This window comes from Euwallacea fornicatus, chromosome 8 (assembly GCF_040115645.1).
Source record: "Euwallacea fornicatus isolate EFF26 chromosome 8, ASM4011564v1, whole genome shotgun sequence".
NCBI lineage: Eukaryota > Metazoa > Arthropoda > Insecta > Coleoptera > Curculionidae > Euwallacea > Euwallacea fornicatus.
The window spans coordinates 4844385-4864723 of NC_089548.1; the positions used below are offsets into that span (position 1 = coordinate 4844385).

At 34.5% G+C, this 20339-nt stretch overlaps 2 protein-coding genes and 1 long non-coding RNA gene across 9 annotated transcripts; 1 reads left to right on the forward strand and 2 right to left on the reverse strand.

Moving 5' to 3' along the window:
- Positions 1-222: 222 nt before the first annotated feature.
- LOC136340714 (ras-related protein Rab-30-like) lies at positions 223-4041 on the reverse strand. 4 transcript variants are annotated; one of them, XM_066285006.1, is made up of 4 exons: positions 3922-4041; positions 2706-2934; positions 2244-2579; positions 223-1677 (listed from the first exon to the last, which is right to left on the reverse strand). In XM_066285006.1, exons 2-4 carry the CDS (start codon positions 2874-2876, stop codon positions 1582-1584), a joined length of 603 nt encoding a protein of 200 aa, XP_066141103.1. In that variant the 5' UTR covers positions 2877-2934; positions 3922-4041; the 3' UTR covers positions 223-1581. The 4 variants fall into 4 exon arrangements, with proteins under 4 accessions (XP_066141103.1, XP_066141102.1, XP_066141101.1 ...); XM_066285005.1 differs by lacking the exon at positions 3922-4041 and adding an exon at positions 3067-3734; XM_066285004.1 differs by lacking the exon at positions 3922-4041 and adding an exon at positions 3067-3734 and having other exon boundaries at positions 2706-2992.
- A 634-nt stretch (positions 4042-4675) lies between these two features.
- LOC136340712 (polyadenylation and cleavage factor homolog 11-like) lies at positions 4676-18533 on the forward strand. Of its 4 annotated transcripts, none has more exons than XM_066284996.1 (15): positions 4676-4809; positions 5977-6195; positions 9170-9295; positions 9552-9728; positions 9794-10054; positions 10112-10189; positions 10253-10973; positions 11533-11692; positions 11756-11994; positions 15517-15774; positions 15832-16161; positions 16220-16636; positions 17538-17771; positions 17861-17875; positions 17932-18533. In XM_066284996.1, the coding sequence occupies exons 2-15, from the start codon at positions 6037-6039 to the stop codon at positions 18336-18338; spliced, it is 3582 nt and encodes a 1193-aa protein (XP_066141093.1). In that variant the 5' UTR covers positions 4676-4809; positions 5977-6036; the 3' UTR covers positions 18339-18533. The 4 variants fall into 4 exon arrangements, with proteins under 4 accessions (XP_066141093.1, XP_066141094.1, XP_066141095.1 ...); XM_066284997.1 differs by having other exon boundaries at positions 6031-6195; XM_066284998.1 differs by lacking the exon at positions 17861-17875.
- LOC136340715 (uncharacterized) lies at positions 15169-20092 on the reverse strand. Its single transcript, XR_010732354.1, has 2 exons — positions 19690-20092; positions 15169-19637 (listed from the first exon to the last, which is right to left on the reverse strand). It is a non-coding gene; the product is annotated as an uncharacterized lncRNA (long non-coding RNA).
- Between the last annotated feature and the right edge of the window lie 247 nt (positions 20093-20339).

Consider the following 20339-nt stretch of genomic DNA (forward strand, 5'->3'; position numbering starts at 1 on the left):
AAAAGTATAGGGACTGGATTTCATCAAACGTGTGAATATAATATCAAAAGTTCAAATATAATAGAGGAAAAATTAATGCATTAAAGGCAAAATTATACATTAACCAACAGAAGTCAACACAATAGGAGAAAATTGATACTGATGATCTGGTCATATATAGATTTCACTTGTATTTCAATACCTTGTTTATTAAAATTATAAATTTCCGGAAAGAAAAAAATATGAGTTTTGGCAAAATTTATTATAGTAAAATCTTTGGCTTATTAAAGTTAGAAAATTTTTATAAAGCCCACCTGCACCATGAAACAATAAATAAATATAAAAATATAGATGTCTATTTAAGTTAAAACTAAGTACGTTCGCAACTGATTCAAATCTCAATTTGAAAAACTATGTATATTTAAAGTCATTAAGTGTATGGTAAACCATATCAAGCTATCAAATTAACTACTACTACATACATCATTTGGATTCATCTGAAAACCAATACCATTAAGTGTGAACAGATTAAAGTCCTGGCAAATTTACCAAGAATATAATATACAACATTGAAATAAGAACAGACCATTGGTCAGTTGCGTCATATTCGATCAAAATTATCTTCTAGCTAAAATTGCAAGAACTTTGATTCAGTGGCCTTTAGGCTGAGTTATTGAATCGTGGCAAAAAGCCAGTTCACCTATCCTTCGATCCTCGTAAGTTTAGATATTCACAACAAATGCAGTGCATACAAAATAACAGCAATTTGATATAAATTAATTTGTTGTGTGCAGTCACTGCGAAACCGAGTATAAGGCATAATTCAACAACTCAGCTTTAAAGGATCTGCTCAGTAATATAGTAAACCCGCATATATACCTATTTTTAATAAAAACTTAATACCAAAAATCATGGAATGCCTGTTTCTCAAACGACTAGAAAATGTAGATACGTAAAAATAGTAGGGCAGGACAGTAATAATAACATCGATCCACAATATAAATTCAAAAAAATACTCTCGTATTTCCACTATAACTTTTGTGATATGAACATGAAGAATCATTCGGATAAAATGTATATTTGGTTCTTTACTTCACTGATAAATTATAGTTTCATTAAATCAAATTCACTTTCAAATTTAAGTCACACTTGGCTATTTTCCAAATCAACCTTCGTCTATAGAGAAACAATTAAATTTCCCTTTAAATGTATTAGAAAATTGTGTGTGAAGCAAAAGCCTTATAAAACAAATAGCAGCATCTTACCAAAGTATATCCAGTCAAGTCAACAATAACATTTAAGCATATCAAACTTTAGTACACAACAGAACATTTTAGTTTATTCTGTCCCATTTAACCAACCATACTAGAAACATTCAAGCTCATTATTAGTTTTAAAACTTATACTAGACTTAGTTTAAATCAACAATGATCTTTAACAATTTAATGGTAAAGTAATATGCATCCAAACACATGGTAATGTGTGGGTACAACTAACAGTAAATTGGAAATTCCTACACACCAAAGATGTTAGAGATACTGCACATAGCCCGCTTTAAAATCAACCACGAAATTACTCTAGCCACTAAATGTTGCAAACTGCTTAATTTAACCTACTACAACAGCTAGATTCTGATGTTGAAGGCTCGACATTATAGCTATTGGCATCATACCTTGGAGAATTGGTCATTCTGGCTTGCTGTAATACAAAACATATAAACTGATTATGAATTGTTTTACCAAAATAAAATGGTTCATAAACCATTTAAATAAGTCCAGTTTGATAACTTATATACTGTTTCTAAATATGCTGATCAAAGTCATAGGAGCCCCAGAGGCTCATACTCAGTCCTCTTGTGTTTAATCTGTGTGCCAATCACCTGTGACAGGAACATATGACAGTTTGGTGCTTGTTGCCTCTTAGAAATCCTAATATGAGTATATTAGAGTAAGAATATCAATGAATATTTAATGCAACAATAGTATTCTTAACCTGAACTCTGAAAACACCAATTTAAATCTCTAATCTAAAACAACTGTCATTAAATTTCCTGGGCTTTCACTTTGACCTTGGCTTAGACCCAAGTTAAAACACAACAGGACCAAATTTTAAAATTCTAACACTGTAACTGAAATAATTCATTAGGTTGTTAATCAAACTGGACTTATTTCCCAATTATCTATCACCTATTTCATTTTGATACCACAATTCAAAAACCCCTCATATGTACATTCTAACATGCAAATCTGTAAAACTTAACTTACCTTCATTAAATCCTCAGCAATCTGCATGAACAATTTCTCCACATTATCAGACTCTTTTGCTGATGTTTCCAGGAAATACATGTTATGTCTTTCAGCAAACTCCTCCCCTACTTGCTTGGGAATTTCCCTGTCATCTCTGTCAATTTTATTCCCCACTAAAACTCTAAGGACCCTACTGCTAGCATATTCCTCAATTTCTCGCAACCAGTCTGGTAAACAATCAAATGTTGGCTGGCAAGATATATCATAGACCAATATAAGGGCATGAGCTGAACGGTAGTAGCTCTGTGTGATTGAGCGGAACCTCTCTTGACCCGCAGTGTCCCATATTTGTAACTAATAGCAAAAATTAATTTGTAGCAAAGAATACTTTTCTCATTTCAATCTCAAGTCAAACTATATAAATGGAAACTTGCATATATTCTCTCAACGTATATAAATAAGGTTGCAGGAGCTACATACCTTGATTTTTTCATTCCCAACTTCTACAGTTTTAATCATGAAATCTACACCAATGGTGGCCCCTTGCCCAGGTGGAAATAAGCCTTGAGTGAACCTCCTAACTAGGCAAGTTTTGCCTACTCCTGCATTACCTACCAGGACTACTTTGAAGAGAAATTTGTAGTCGTCCATGGCAAAGTAGTAGTTTTTTTAAATCTTTGGCTTAAGCCAGTGGTGTTGAGGTTGAAAGCTTGTAACAAGCAAGAAAGATAACTTGCATTACATAAACATGTTATTATTTCATGATTCTGTAGAATGAGGAAGCATAAAATCAACCTGTTGAGCAATAATTGAAATTTTCACGGTGATTGATCACACTTACCTGTTTCAAGTTTCCATTTTCAATTCTTCAGTATGCTTTCAATAATTTTATTGCACATTTTGAAAAATGTATATTTATTGTTTTGGTATTTTGTAGGACTATTATTAAAGAATTATGTTGAAAGCATAATTTTTAAATCCTGTTTAATTAAAGCAGCTGTTAATCGAAAACTTGAGGAAATATATTACTTAATTCATTGAGATTTTTTGAGAAAAACATCAAAATCAAAACAAATAGTTCCATCAAATGTCACTGGATGGGTCTGTCAACATCTGCATTTTACTAAGGACACGTTCAGTATCTTCGGACGTCGATGATTTGAAGTCAGGTTCATGTCAGGGCAGAAACGTGTTTGGTAAAAATGTTTATTCTGCGTGAAACGTTAGAATCCGAAATGTTTCGAATGGTCATGATTTTTTCTTTACCTCATCACTCAAATTTTTAAATTAAAAGCTTATATACAAGCGGAATTTCTTTATTACTTGTCAAAGTTTAAAAAATTTAGATTATGTCGCTTACTGCCAAATTACTAAAAGCGGAACAAAGCGTATAATGAAACAAACATTTGAAACCAATTTGACTAGAGCTATACAAATTTGACATTTCCGCTATCTTCCCCTTTTGACCATTTTCCACTTTGTGATAGCAATTTGAAAATGTACTGCCTTTGCCATCTATTTTGTGAACGTCAATTTGACTTTAAAATATCAAAAGCATCACAAGACGTTTTTTTTCGGCAATATAATATGCCTGATTCAGCAACAGACCAACGGAGCTACATATTTGTTAGCAATTATCGAAAAATAGACGCCGGAATATAAAAATTACCTCAATATAACAACGATGTTTACTCACCTCCTCGATAATATACAAGTGAGTCTTTCACAATAGGTCGAAAGTTAAGCATTTGGGTTAGATATGAAACTCTCGCAGAAGGTCCAGCCACTTTTCTAGTCTGTTCTTACTGTATCGCACAGCATTTGCTGTTTCAAAAATGGTTGATTTGCTCGTGACCATTAATCAAAACAGACGGCTGCGCATTTATTCTGCTTAAAGCATTTATGGATGTGAATCACTAGATGTTTTGGGCTTAATTTCTACTAGTTACCTTATTTTCATATCATTCCTATTTATCTGTATTTCCACATAATTAATCGCTTCGTTCTCTTACCGCAAAGAGTGTGATCCTGAATTCTAAATCTGGAATATTGGGTGATTCAGAGCATATAACTCTAAATACCAGAGAGTAATAATGGAGAAATTAGAGAAAAGAAAGTAACTCATGGGTTTGCGGGCTCCATCCCACTCAGGAATGTGAAACAATTAGAACAACCGCAGGGTGATTTACTTTAAATACGTTAGAGTTAAGAAATAAAATAAAATTCAGTGTAAGACACAAGTCAATGATGGAAATTTTATTCTAAAAATTGAGATCTATCTAATATTTAGAATATCATTGTCAATCTCTGATTTAAAATTCTCAGGTAGTTTGTAAATAGTTCCAAATAATTTTATTATAACGCATTACGGTTATTACCGCGCAGACGCAAAAAATACCGATCTCGAACGATTCCGTTCGGTATTCTTCTGTTTCAGTTTAATCGCCATTTTGAAGTCGTGGAAGGTGTTTCGTTTCGCACAGTGTGCGTGTATGCCAATCCCAAATATTTTGTGTTGTTAAAAAGCGATAAAAATGGGGATATGACTTAATTTGTGAATAATCAATCATACTAGTGCTTTAAGGTAAGTTTCTATTTTTCATTTTTCCTCTTAAAGCCAAATTCGGGAGGTTTTAATTCCACCATACGACGACATTTTGACCCAAGTGTAAGTTGTATTTATTAACAAATGGACGGTTTTCCCCGGATATACTGCGGGTAGTGATTAGTGTATTAAAATTATTATTATGCCTAATCCTGTTCTGAAATTTCTAAAAATTCTGAAAATATTGAAAAACTCTTAGGTATTATGCAGGTGCAAGATTTCCATACCTATAAACAATTGTAATGTATCCTTATGTTAAGTCTATGTACATCACCATATCTTTAGTAATATACTTTTTTATACTTAAGAGTTTAGTACCCTTTATTCTCAAAAACATCTGGCTTTACGTAACAGAACTTTCATCCCTTTTATTTGTAAGAACTAGAGTTTATGCACAACCCCCTTTTCCTAAATTCCTATGACTGCAACATCCCAATAAAAAATGAATTTCTTCATTTTTCAATCTCATCATTCATCTAAATATCACACTTTCAAAAAGAGACAATAAATTAGTGGATAATTGCCCTAGTAACCTTATTCGTGTTAACCTTCCGTTTTAATTCTCAAAAACTTGTAACACTTGTAAACCGTCCAACCCAAACAGGAAAACAGCCACATGCGTGGTAGAATTCACAGTCCTAAAAGCGCCAGAGTGACAAAATTTTCTGCCTAAAAATGTAAGGACATCGTAATACCCTAAGCCAGTACAATTGGCGGGGCATGAGATATTTTTAAGAGAAAATGAATCTCAGCGACGTCTGCCGCGGAGAGATCAAGAATTTATAGGCACCGGACGCAAAATCCTTAAAACATACAATGTTTGTTAGTGGATAAAAATTCCACACACCGCTGGAACTAGACATCCAGTGTGGTCGTACAAAGAAAATTTATTTTCGTTGGGATTATCGTCAACAAAAGAAAGTAAATCCTCTCTTCGTCGAATTGTGGCGTTGACGTGTATTTCCTTAACAGTATTCTTCATTTTTTGTAAAGCTGATTGAGGTACATTATTTAACAGTGAAATAAATTACTTCCTAAGTTGCTTTTAAGTTTGCTATTCTAAGTATGACCAAGTGGAAAATCCCCGCACCACGTGCCTGCCTCTCGCCCCAAATTCCCTATCCTAAATCTGAAAGAAAATTTTAGTTTTAGTTTTTCGAAGCCCGGTTCCCCGGTGTTTTATCTGTGATAATCAACTAGTGCAAAATGACGACACCTGAGGTGATTAAGGCTGAATACATGTCCAGTTTAGCAGACTTGACTTTCAACAGCAAGCATCTAATCAATGTTTTAACCATGCTCGCGGAAGAAAACTTGCCCAACGCAAAGATTATAGTACAGGCGATTGAAGAGCATTTGGCTAAGGTTAATATCTCATTTGTTATTTTAGTAGTATGTAGTTTGAAGAAAAGGCTTTTTCAGAAAATAACTCAGGTCCTTTATCCAAATAACTATTAGTATCCTAAGTTTACTCAGCTACATCATACATTTTAAGTTTAAAATAATCAAACTTCCTAGATGTAGTTAATTCAAAATTGAGTTAACCTGAGTAACTTCTTGAAGATGCCTGATATTTGTATCAAAGTTTAAGTCAATATTTTTATTATGGGGGTCCAAATAAGTGCTTTCTAGAGCTGGCCAGTGTTTATAAATATTTATTCAATTTTAATGTATTAGGAATAAATCTCTTCTAAAATATGTATAGATAATTATTGCATCTTCAATTCCACATTGATCGCCAAAGATTTCTTTTCTCTCTTTGTTGGTAAAGGCAAAAAATTCCTAAACAAGAATCAACCCTCAAATATTGATATGTCTAAGGAGTAATTTTGATACATTCAATGTAAAATACTTGCATTACTCGCAAACCCTGTATTTTTTCCCTCTTATCCTTATTATCGCAAATATATATATATAGGACATATCAGTTTGTTCCTCCTTAAACGATGTCCTCTCTCTAACTTATCTTGTAAACTTTTACTTGTTTTGGGGAACTTTTACAAATAAACTTTAGAATGATGAAATTATTCTTATCGAAATGATAGATCTAGAAACGATTATAGGGGCGTTGCCGCCTTATTTTCTTTCTCTAATCTATTTGAAAAAAACTGACGATGAAACTAGAACAGTATTTTAAAATTAAAGAGTTAACCAACCCAATGTAACTTGGGTGTAGAAACAACTTATCTAGAATTACAGCCCCTTCTGATTCCTCAAATTTGATCTATTACTATGTTGACTTGTCCAAATGAGTATTAACTTTGTCTTTTGGCCTGCCTGGGGTAAGTACCTGTGTTAATAGCCATTTTCTATATGGAAATGTAGAAGCACTTCGTATAAGACGGACAACATATGACTAACTTTGATCTTATATTCAAAAAAGAAGGGTATAAGTTAGATACCCACAAAGTGACAGATCCTTGTGTGCCTTGTGTAAAGCTGAGGTCACTTCAGCCATTACTAACACAAATACTTTTATTATCCATTAACATTTACAAATCTATGACAAATATAACAAATTTTTCGACTTGCGAAAATTCTCCGAAAGCAAGAACGTATTCAAAGTGGAATCACGTAGCTGGAAATGTATTTTCGGGGCCAGGCTGCGTGTCGAAGTAAATGTCTCCTTTGATTCGACACTTATTGGTTGTTCCACACATTTTATAGATCAGAACCGGGATTCCGATATTAATATTTTGGGCCGGAATCCTGGGATTGGATTCCTTACTACTATCTTTCCTTTTGTCAATTTTGATGCTTTAAATTTAACATTAAATGTTAAATAATGTTATACTAATGTTACGCTATGCATATCAGTGCCACAAAATGTCAACTATAGCCTGCCTTTGCTAAGTAAAGCAGTTATCAGAGTTACTGCTATCACTACGATAGAAGTGTAAAAGGCGTTTTACAAATTACATGCGTTGACATCTCGATTGAAAAAGGTAAAGTTAAATAATTTTTCCACTTTTCGAGATTCTCTTGTTTTTTATTTTATTTAAGTCTTATCTTGTTTATCAGGTAAAGGGCTTAACAAAACATGTAATAATAATTTTCTTTATTACCAACAAAATAGTCCATTGCATCACTAAGCAACGTCACAAAATAGTGTTTTAGGCACCTCAATGGCATATCTCATTATAATGAAGTATACAAGGTGATTAACGATAACGGTATAGACGTATTTAGAGAAGCACACGGGGTCCTTCCTCAAATCTGATACAGAACCCAAACATATATTCTATTATCTCGCAGAAATAGTTTCACTAATGTCATGTAGTGAATGCGTTTTCATTAATTTAATTTTAACCTACTTCATTCGTTGGGCCGCCGTGTATGATTTTAACTGTTAAAAAAGTTTGAGGTTTAATTTGAAATATTTAGCAGTTGAAAATCTTGCATAAAGCACTTATTTGGGCACTTACCTATTTCTTTTTGTTTCAAATTAAAGAGGAAGTTGTGTGGTAAAGTTTGATCAATATGTCCAAAATAAAATGTGACTTTTCGATCTCTCTTGCAACATTTTTTGTTACGTTTGTAAACGTTTAAATCTGAGAGTGGAATTTGGTAATTGATGGTGTGCAATATGAGTATATAGAAAAATAACATTCCTCATGCGCTTTGAATTTAAATTATTATTTTAGAATTTCTCATAGTTGATATGCATTTGAGCATGTTTGAAAATAACTCTTACAACTAACAATGCATTCGTGGTGTTTTTGAACCCACCCTATCCAGGGATTCTTGACATTGCTCTGTATTCTATAGCAGAAACCGACAAACAATTCAAATTATCTTCGGACGATAATGGGATATTCGCTTTTCTTATGGATATACCTAAATGATTGTGTTGAATAATCCATAATTTTTCGGCGAGGCGTATTATACAATTGACAGTCAATAATGTTTAATCATTAAACAGATTTTTGTGCAATCGATTTCAAGAGATAAAGTACGATATTTTCATCATTGATGGACTATAAACGTTACTTTTACACAGCTGACACTTTTGGTGATTCTCTAACTTGCAGAAAGGCTATAGAAATGCGCGGAGAGCAAGAAGCGAAACGTAAAATCATTAAAATCTAGAAGATTTAAAGAGCCAAGCTCAGTTGTTCCCATTCCGTTCTGAATAAAGTCATTAAACACTATCAGAGGATTTCAAGAGTTTGCTTATTTCATTGTGGGAATTTAAGTCTACCTTTACAAAATTATTATGACAATTTATAAATATTGCTGTTTATACTAGATAAGAAAATTTTCGTGGAAAGGATCGATTCAAAAACATCGTAAATGGACTGTATTATATACAAGTCGCGTTTTCTCTTTCCAAATATAGGTCGCTGTTGACGTCAAATTGCCAATTTTATACCTAGTTGACTGTATAGTGAAGAACGTTGGACAAATGTATACCAGCATCTTCAGCCAAAACATTGCATCCACGTTTTGCACAGTTTTTAAAGTGGTAAGTTTCTATTTTACAAAATGTTCATACGTAGATTCACCAACATAGTTGAAATAGAAATAGGCATCAAAATCATAACAATATGTTAAAAATTACATGTAATTAGTAGTTAAAAAAATGAATTTAACATTCGTTACCAGGAATTGTTCATTTGGCCAAATAAAATATATTTAATAGATTTATTGTTCTAATTATTTATTCATATTATTTATCCTGTACCTTATGGAACTTAAGAATACATCTATTATTTGGTAAGGTCGACGAGAAGACCCGACTTGAAATGTTCAAACTGCGTCAAACATGGAACGACGTATTCCCTCAAATGAAACTTTATGCAATTGACGTGCAAATTCATCAAATTGATCCAGCATGGCCAGTTACTGCCCAGCCCGCAAATAACATTAATCTCAATTCCAGATTTCTGATAAACTCTGTAAGTACTTTCCCTGCTGCATCACTCGCAAAATAACTAAATGAGTAATTACCTTTGAATGTCAGACGTGTATAAATCAAGCCAATAACAGTCAGAAAACAGAACCTTCGGCTACTCCGGGCCCAGTTTCTGTAAAACCAGCTTTGTCGGCTATTTCAGCCCCTTCTGCTGATATGGAGACGTTACTAATGCAAGAGCAATTGATACAGAAACAAAAAGAATTACTGGTTTTACAGAGGAAGACTTTGGAACTTGAAGTGTTGCAGACCCAAGTCAAGTTGCAAGAACAGATAAAAGCTGGGGGCCGACGGCCTCCAATTAGTACTGTGAGTATTGTCTGATAAGGTTTTCGAAACGGTAAAACATTGAGTAAACCATTCTAGAATATCCTTTTGAAACCTGAAGTAGCCAATCAACTAATTCCTGAAGTGGTCACTAACAAAGTTAAGCCTTCGGATATTGTAAGTTCGACTAATATAATTTCAATTCCAAGGAACTTTTGTGTGATTGTATGTTTTTCCCAGGAATATCGCTCTTATAGTCAACCAAAAATCAAACCCGTAAATCCAGCCTTGCCTTCGACTCGTCCAAGCAGAGATCCCAGGTTAATACGTCGACAGCAGCAACAAAAGTTGGAACAAGTGGCTCAAGAAGCGCCAGTTGTCACTACAACTTCTAGTGTGCACGATCAAAAAGTTGCAGTTCTTGAAAGTAATAAAAATCTACATAATAAATCGAGTGTAAGAGATATCCCTAGAGACCCTCGCTTAACAAAGAGAGGCCACAAAAAATCAAAATTCTTATCCAAATCCCGCGAGCCATTTTCCGATCAGAAGTCGCGTAATGTCGATAAACTTACGGGCGCTTTCCCCAAACTAAACCCTAACTCTAGTAATAGCTTGCCTAGTGGCGATTTAGATTCGCCCCTGAAAATTAAACGATTGCCGGATAAACACAGGAAACGTGAAAAACCGCGCGAATTCGATGGTGCCTCGTCCAGCAAAAGGGGAAAGATGCAAAACTCTAATAAGGAAGCCAGAAAGGAAGAATCCTTGCAGACTAAGAATGAAGTCCCTGATAATTTCGTGAAGAGCGTAGAGAACACGAATTGGAATTATGTGGGGCCCAATTTGGCGGGAAACACGGCCTCTATCGAGGACGAAGATTTGCGTTTAGCGTCGACGAGCAGTCAGAATGATAATTCCATTAAAGTTAATAGTGAATCAGTTGCACCAAAGCAAAAATGTAAGTACGATTTTAATTAAAGAAATGCAGCTTTCACGAAATAGATATAGATAATTCAAAAGAATAATTTCGATTCGATTTTTTTTACTATATTAGATTGGTGCGGGTTATACAGTTCTCGGAATGCATCAAGAAAATTCTCCTGAGCTTTTATTATTACTCATCTAGTGCAAAGTTATCTGAGTAATACTTGACCTTCATATGTGTCAATTTCAAATGCCTTTCTTAACGTCAAAGATAGCTAATGCCATCTCAGCTATAGAAGAAAATAGCTCGGAATACGGGTTGGCTTTAATTGCGGATGTATGATATATTCAGTTTTTCGATGGCAGTATAAGGATAGCGTTTCCTTTAATAATTGGTGACATCTACCATTTTTTTTAAATTCAGTTGTAAATAGGTGCTGTGTTTATGCTGTATTTGCGTGCCGGTGTTACTTTGCACAGATGTTTCAATGCTCTCCACAATCCAGCAAAAAAATTGTGGCAGTTGCATATTAACAAATGACACAATATTTGGTTTCACCGACTATTTACTAAATTTGCACATGATTTTTTAGCTCTTGAACCACCTCCACCACATATGTCCTCTTCCTTAAAGAAACCAATGGATGTAGATCTGAGACCACGACACCATCGCCTTTCTCCCACTTTGCCTAAAAAGCGAACCTCACCTGAGGTCTCCGACCAACCATCAAAGAAAAGCAGGAGTTTTGATGTGTATGTTTTACGTTTTTGGGGATATTGCAAGTTTTTAATTAGTCGTTTATTTGAATATTTCAGTTTATTTGGAAGCGAAGACACTGATTTACGACAAATTGCCGTTCAAGCTGAAGAGGCTCGCGAAAATGGAGTCGTTGATAGACCTACAACACCTCCCCCGCCGATTATTTCTGCAGAAAAATCAATTGAAAATTCTGTTAGACGGGCTTTACCTGCATCACCGATAAGGAGTGATTTGGATGCCGTCAGGGCCAAGTTGGCCAATGTCACCAATAGGGATAAAGTATTGAGTAGACCATGTAAGTTTCTTTCACTTTTCTTGGTTTTCATTGGCTACAATTCTAACAGTATTGTTGCATCAACAATCGTCACAATAGTCAGGTCGTTATTGTAGCAACAACTAATATTTCTCACGTACCGTGAAAAGGAAATAATTAAAACTCAAACATTAATTACTGAAAGATGAAACATACAGTTACGAGTCCCCATCACCCTACCTACTCTGTCGCCCGTCAGACACACAGAAAGAAATCAAAAAGGAAATAAACTAACTTAAATAATACATATACGTGCTCAGATCACACTGTAAGAAATTTGGTGAATTATTTCGGTTACTAGGCGGCGAATTTTACTTGATAGGTGTCAAGGGTTCAATCAAAAGGGATCCTGGGAATGTCTCTCCTGTCCCTTCCTCCCTAACAAGTACTAGCTTAAACTTTTCTTTTCATATTTTGAATCACAGCAAAGCCTAATCTAACCCATTTGAGTAGCACTGAGGACCGTATAAAATGCTTCGTTTCATTGATGATGAATGGTTTGGCAAGAGCCCCCAAATTGCACATTAAACACCACACCGTTGATTGATTAGCATCGGTTTTAACACATCAAAGAATTTCAGCGTGCAAATTTCCTCTTCTGGAAAAAGCTTCTGCATTTTTCAATCGAAGAATAGTGGGAACATTAAGGTGACATCGACGTCGAGGTTGAGTTTACCCGCTACTAAATCCGTTCTTTTTTTGTCCCGTATGTTTACCTGCGGTGGAGGCTTTACCAAGGCCATTTTGGAACGAAATTTCACTGAAATTATCATAGTCCATAAAAGTTATCCCTCTGTTATCATACAATCGAATATATTTCGCAATCCCATCTATGGAAATAGATTTATTGGTTTCTTTTTGTTGAATTGTCAGCTCTTAAAGATTTTGTCCAGAGTATCCGCAAGCGAAACTTCTAAAAATGACCACACACCTCGGTTGTTCTTGCTGTTGTAACCAGGGTCGGACTGGATGCTTTTCTTGAAGATTTGACGGTGTTACAATGCGCTTTCTTACGCCCCTCCAATTATTTCTGCCAAGTCAGTTCAAGTTAGTCTAAACCGAGCCCTTCAGTTACTTCTTCAATGGAACTGATCGAAATGCCTATTATTCAACCGTAGCGGTGGAGTCTCCATTTTTTGCGGAGCAACTTGGTGAGAATTCAATATCTTGTCTTTCTCATTACACAACGATTATGGAGAATGCGGTTAACCTTTTATAGATGCAGAAACTACAAATGAAAACTCATCATCGCTGCTGATATTGGAGACGCTACCGAATCATTCTTCACGGTCTTTCTTGATTCCGCACAGTTCTTCTCTAAACGGTCAAGTCAGGATTTTTGTTAGAATTTGTTTGCCTCCCTCGGTGGTCATGCGACCCGATCGGACAACTTCCTCTTTCTCTGAAGATATTCTAACTTCGGATTATTCGTTTATGGGCATCTTTTGGTTTGCTGCATTGGCTTGATGAAACTTATTCTCTTGGGGAGAAAATGATTAATATTTAATACTGCAATGAAAATTGCAAACCAAGCAAGAACAAGTAGAATAAGAAGGGGATTTCCTTGGGGGTTACGAAACGAAAAATTTTAAATAATCAGTGGCGTTTCGGACCGTTGTATTGAAGACATTTTTAAAACCATTCTGTTACTTATCTGTATCGTTTTAGTCGAGTCTTGTTATCAAACAAAAAATAAAAATTCTTTAGGAACATATGTGTTTCATTTTATATATGGCCCAGGGTGTTTTCCAATAGCTATATTTAGGGATTACTGTATTACTGGCAATCAGGGTTTGAAAATTTGGATATTTACACAGTGTTAAAAACAGTTACGAAAATCTGGAAGGTTACATCAGGCACATTCTACACATTCACATATAAGGTAAATATGGAAATAATTTTTATTATAATTAGTTATACTTTATTTTTGTTTTATTATAATTAGACACGTTAACAAAGTTCGTAGATGGACATATTTGTTTTAAAAAAATGTTTTTTATGGATCTGGCACTGTGAAAAAGATTTATCTGACGAAAAGCCTCCTTTCCTTCTCTTCCTATACTCAAAATTCGTCAGACTCGACGTTCTTGAGTATTTAAAACTTTCTATTCCGCGGAATTATAACGAATCCAACTCTATTGCTCTTTCTTAAGTCTTCACTAGAGACTATTTAGAAAAACGATATGAAATTTTGTGTTAAAAATATAGAATACGCTCCTGGAGTAGCGGCTCAGACTTTTGTAACACGTTGTATAGATATCAAAATTTTAATAAATTAAAGGAAATTCGCAGCTCAATCTGCTTAACGCGATTCTAAACAGTGAAATTCGACTTTTCAATCACCGAACAACATAGTCAGAGTGCAAAATGTGCATTTACAGTTTGCACATTTTCCTAGCAATTGTTGTTGCTGACAGGCTCTAGGAAGCACCATTGGAATTTGATTTAACTTTAATGAAGGAGAACTAATACGAGAAAAATATATAGTGTCCAAGGTACAAACGTGAATGTTGAGAAATATCAAACACTATGCTCAATAAAACCGAAATCAAATTAAAATGTACTAGATATTTACTTAGCAAGTGCGAGAAGTGGTACTTTACCATAAGGTGGTTGCAGTCGACCTAACGACAGGAAACTGAGCTCAGTCAGAAACCGCACGGATCAGTTTTACCGCACGCATATCAAATATAACAATTTTGACACTGAGGCGTGCGCACTTGCATTTGCGAGCTGTAAAACTTTTCGCAGAGGCAGTTTACAAATTACCTTTTTGAATGTTTTCAGTAGTTCCTGAAAAAATTAAAATTACTGAAATTTATTTTTCGTTTTTGCCTGCGACAATAAGATATCTTTAAATTAAGGACACCTTGCAATTGCCACCTTTCTTCATTCGCGAAACTGAATTAGTGAAATTTCTGTATATATGTTTCTAAACAAATTCAATGCCATATGATAAAGTATATCTTTTTATAGAATAAATGTTTAAGATCAGTAAAATAAGAAGTTAAAGGAAATAAATTTGATGATGTCACTAAGCTGAAACGACATATAGAAAAAAACTAATGCGAATTTGCAGGTAACGAACAGTATCAATAGTAAAATAGTATTTCAAAGATCTTATTAAAAGGGGACAGAGAAAAAAAATAAAACGCGTTTTTCAAAGGTTTGGAATTCACACAAAAACTTTTGTTAAAGCGATAATCATCCAACATAGTTGCAACATTTAGCCATTTTTAGTATGAAATTTAAACGAATGTACATTTATTAGACGAATATGCGAGTTAATCACACCCATCTTGCCCTTCTTTCTATTTTATCCTGGATATGCCCATTTCAGCCGCATTTTGAAATATACAGTAATTTCGGCCAATTTCGATACATGTCTCGTGCATCAGAGGTATCGGCTCCTGATGGGAGCTTCTTGAACACAGTCTACGATAGTACAACAAAGAGATTTTGTGATTGTCAATTATCGTTGAATTCGAATTTAATCTATTTTAGCTAACTTTGAGGTATCAAATGTCATCTCCCAATCGTTGGTAGCCGCGCCCACCACTGGGGGCTATCAAGTCCAGCTGCCTCCCAACTTGCCCTCCACAACTGCGCCGCAGGTACCTGCTATGCCTCTGTTGAACATAAATGAGCTTTTCCAGAAGCTCGTCGCTTCTGGGGTTGTTAAAACTCAGGAAAAACCTCAAGGACATTTTCAGGAATCGGCTCCTATCCCTTTACTTACGCATAACAGAGTTTCTGAGCGAGGTACTATATAAGATTAACTGGATTTTATGATTTTTAAAAACAACTTTGTTTCTTTAGCCCCTGCGAAACCTCACCAGCAAAAAAATAGAAAACCTCAAAGGCGCAAGTTGCCCAAAATACTAAAGCCTCTGACTTTTAACAAACCGGAAACTTTGAAAATCCGCCAAGAGGCGCTTTATAATACCATGTATACAGGCATGCAGTGCTCAAGCTGCGGAATGCGATTCCCTCTTGAGGCCAGTATGTGGTATAGTCAACATCTAGACTGGCACTTCAGGCAGAATAGACGTGGCAAGAAGAATTCTAGGGTAGCAAATAGCAGGAAATGGTACTATTCATTGAAAGATTGGAAAAATTATGAAGAGCTGGAAGATATTGAGGAACGGGGTATGGGGATTTTTTTCCATAATTTTAGACGAGTGTTTGCACTTTTGTTTCTTTACAGAGAAAAATTACTTTGATCAACAACAACAACAAGCCGAAGTGGCAGACGAGATCGATGAAGAGATTGAAATTCCCACAGTTTCAGCCGATCCCAAGTCAACCGATGAACATTGCTACATGTGTAGAGATACCTTTGAGCAGTTTTTCAATGAAGAGAAGGAAGAATGGCATCTGCGCAACGCCATTAGAATGGAGGATAAGACTTATCATCCAGCTTGTTACGAGGATTATCAAAAGTCAATTCTCAATAACACATTGAATGACAGCAAAAATGAAGAGGAAGATTCCCAGAATGACTTGATTCCGGGGCTTGAAATCGCCCTGGACGATAAAGATGATGATGAAGAGATTGTTTCATTGATTGATGATGCTGAAGAGGTCCCGGAAGATGCTCTTAGTCCTGCAAAGGAAGAAGAAGGTATGGTCTTGAAGCAATTCTTTGCATTTGGGTGCTTAATGCATAAGAATCTTAGAATTAGAAAAAAAGGTTAAATCAGGAAATCTTTGGAAAATATTGTTAAAAAGTTATCACTATTCGGCAAATACATCTTCTGTTTCTTGATCTTGAGTAAACGGAAAAGTATTTTTTACCGTTCACTTTACAGCACGAATAGCAAAGGGGCGTGTGCCAATATGAGGCTTCTGTAGGTATTTGACATTGTAAAACTTTTTACCACACTTGTGTGTGTAAAGTTGTTTGTATACCAAGCGAAGAAAGTAACGCTTAATGTACGAATCTTTTTTGCGAGTTATGTTTACCAAAACTATAGACCATATACAAAAAAAAAAGAAACAAAAAACTGTTTATCAAACCGAGGCTCAAGCCTAGATTATTGCAGCAAAAAATCGACCCTATTTCCTTCTTGCAAATCTGTACGTGATTCGCATTTCGTGATATTTTGTCGAATATTATTCCTCAAATTAACAACTTTTGGTCATTTTGGAGACAAGCTGCAGCTAAGTTATTGGTACAAAGACATTTTGCTTAATTAACTAATGTTAATAGCGCAATAAATCTTATAACCAGAGCAGTCCATTGCATGTCTCATCACTATTTTGTTTTCCCTAATACACTTGTGGATTAGCATTTATTTTCATTACTCTCCGTTAATGATACTTATTTTTGTAGTAGGTCGATTTATGCCACACATTGATTTTTAGAATTATGTACATAATGAGTTTTCCTCTCATACATACTGTTAGGTTTGTTAGGTAATTACTTTCTTTTCATCTTTAGTAAATAAAATATTTAGAACGTTGCTATGCATTGAGTAATTAACTCGTAAAATGTAAAATTTTGAATAAATAATTATTAACAGTGGCTCCGGAAGATGATGGCGATGACGATGACGTTATCTTGAATGAAGTGGCCCCTGTCAGAATCGTTGTAGACGATGATGATGATGAAGTTCCCTTAACGGAGAACAATGAGCCAGTAGTCATTAAACAAGAGAAGCTTGTTTTAGACGATGATGGTTTTATGGACGTTGATGAAATCATTACGCTAAAAGAAATCGGACAAGTGAAGATAAAGAGTGAACCTGTCGAAGATGGTAAACATCACTTAATTTTCTTTAATGAACCACTGATTTACTTTACCTTTTTCCTTTACTTACTTACCTTTTTCCCAATACTTTGCAAGCTCGAAACAGTCAAGGTACTTCAGTGAATTTCTTTAGTGCATTTTCATGAACTAATAATACTCTCTTATAGATTTCCGGGTTGCAGACATAGAGCACAACTCAGACAAAAGAACTGAGGATGAAGATTTGATCAAAGTAACGCCCTGTGAAAAGAATTTTGTCCCAGTGACATCACATCTCCAGCTAATAACTTCAATGGATGGAAATATAGAATTAAGCGCCCCTACCAACGCGCATTCCACTATAAGTGGAGGAAATAAGATTAAAATAAACATTTCAAAGCCATTACCTGTGATAACCCCTAAGGAAACTAGTGAGACTGGTGATAATAGTGATGTAATAGTGAAAGCTAGTGAAATCCCCATGGAAGAGCTTGATATTCTGAACTATAAACCTGCTCTTCAAAATGTGCCCCTGAAAAAGTTACCTCCTGTCCAGAAATGCACCGAGCTGACCGGATTATGCTCTATAATGTGAAATTTTCAATGGGTGTTTTTGCGTTTTAGTAAATAGACACGTTTGTCCGTGTTGAAGCACCTTTTGAGTTCAATTTTTAAGACTAGTCCGTAAACTATTTGGGAGCTTAAAGATAATTTGTATATAATGAGCATTTTTGCTTATAATAGAAAATTGCAAATTTTTGTATGTTGTTGGAATAAACCATTATTTTGATCATTGTTTTTATTTGGCTTCTTGATGGTGGTGGGTGGAGGTTTGCATAAAGTGTAAGAAATTTTATTAGATCTACATACTGGGTGTATCTATGTATAAGCAATGTAGTCAAAAATAGTTTGGAAACAAAAATTCTACTGAAGTATTTAAATTGTTTTTTTTTGTTCCCACCGAACAATAAAACCCTTATTTATTAGCATAGTTTTTACATTATTCACTCCTGAAGAAGTCTTCTGTGCAAACGCATTGCTAATTTGCATTTTGAAATTGTGATATTAAAGTGAAACAGTTGAAAAATTATTAGTTTGGTGGTAATTTTAATGATTAGCTAATATAAGAATAATGCCTTTAATCCAAACTCTAAAAAAAAACTGTTTAATTCTCTAATTGAGAGAACTGCCATAATTTTTTTCATTTTCACCTTTAAAGGATTAGTTCCAAGTCAAAAGAAGACATGATCAGGTATTATAACTTTAACACACTGTTGCACAAAAATTACTGATTTGGAAGCATTAGGTTATTAATAAAATTAAACTTATTGTGCAATTATCTACTGCCCATTTCATTCTGGTACATGATTCAAAAACTCCCTGTATGTGCATTCTAACACCCAATTAAGTAGAACTGAATTTATCTTGGGTGAGAACACAACAAACTACATAAACAGTTTTCACATATACTTTTTTAAAAATTTGTGTCATTTCTACCAATTTTATTCACAATTAAAATTCTAAAGGCACTATTGCAGGTATATTCCCCAATTTCTCAAGATCATACTGATAAACAGTCAAATTTTAATCAGCAAAATGTGTCGACTAATATGAGGACATGGACTGAGAGATAGTACCCTTATGTGATTGAATAAAACTGCTCTTGACCTGCAGTGTCCCATATTTATAATTATTAGTAAGAATTAATTTGTGGTAAAGAATACTTTTCTCGTTTCATATCAGATTATTTCAATAGACACTTGCATGTATTCACTTAATGTTCATAAACAAGGATGCTGGAGCTATATATCTTGATTTTTTTCATTTCCAACTTCCACAGTTTTACTCATGAAATCCACACCAATGGTGGCTCCTTGTCCAAGTGGATATATGCCTTGAGTGAACCTCCTAACTAGACAAGTTTTGCTTACTCTTATATTACTTACCAGGACCACTTTGAAGCAAAACTTGTAGTCTTCCATTACAAACTAGTAGATTTTTAAATCTTTGGCTTAAGCCAGTAGTATAGATGTTGAAACCTTGCAACAAGGAAAGTAACTTGCATTACATAGACGTGTTATTTTTTCATGAATAATTGAAATTTTCTTGACGTCTGATCGGATTGACCAGTTTCAACATTCAATTTTCAATCCTTCAGCAAGTTTATAATAATTTTGTCGTAAATTTTGAAGGGTGGTCATTTATTTTATTGAAATTTTGTTGGACTATTTTTAAATATATGCACAAGGCTGCAAAATTTTTAATCCCTAATTTATTAAGGTAGGTGTTAATTGAAAACCAGAGGAAATATATTAATTCACTTATTTTTTATAAGAAAACATCAAAATAAAAAATAATAATTCCATCAAATGTCACTGAGCGAATCTGTCATATCTACTTTTTATTAAGTGGGTGTTCAGTATCTTCGTGTGTTGATGATTCAAAATGAAGGTCATGTCAGAGTAGAGAATATATTCTGTCAGAATAATTATTTTGCCTGAAACTATAATTGGAAGATCTCGAATGGATGTAGCTTTCTATTCTCTACTTCATAACTCAGATTTTTTAATGAAAAAGATTAAGTGCTTGCAAAATT

Excerpts from the sequence above, each read along its gene's own strand:
- LOC136340714 (XM_066285006.1), bottom strand. The coding sequence starts at position 2,876 with ATGGACGACTACAAATTTCTCTTCAAAGTAGTCCTGGTAGGTAATGCA. Across the intron at positions 2,580-2,705 it reads TTGGGAATGAAAAAATCAAG|TTACAAATATGGGACACTGC; the intron begins GTATGTAGCTCC and ends TTTTGCTATTAG. Across the intron at positions 1,678-2,243 it reads TTGCTGAGGATTTAATGAAG|CAAGCCAGAATGACCAATTC; the intron begins GTAAGTTAAGTT and ends TTTGTATTACAG.
- LOC136340712 (XM_066284996.1), top strand. The coding sequence starts at position 6,037 with ATGACGACACCTGAGGTGATTAAGGCTGAATACATGTCCAGTTTAGCA. Across the intron at positions 6,196-9,169 it reads TTGAAGAGCATTTGGCTAAG|GTCGCTGTTGACGTCAAATT; the intron begins GTTAATATCTCA and ends TTCCAAATATAG. Across the intron at positions 16,637-17,537 it reads TCCTGCAAAGGAAGAAGAAG|TGGCTCCGGAAGATGATGGC; the intron begins GTATGGTCTTGA and ends AATTATTAACAG.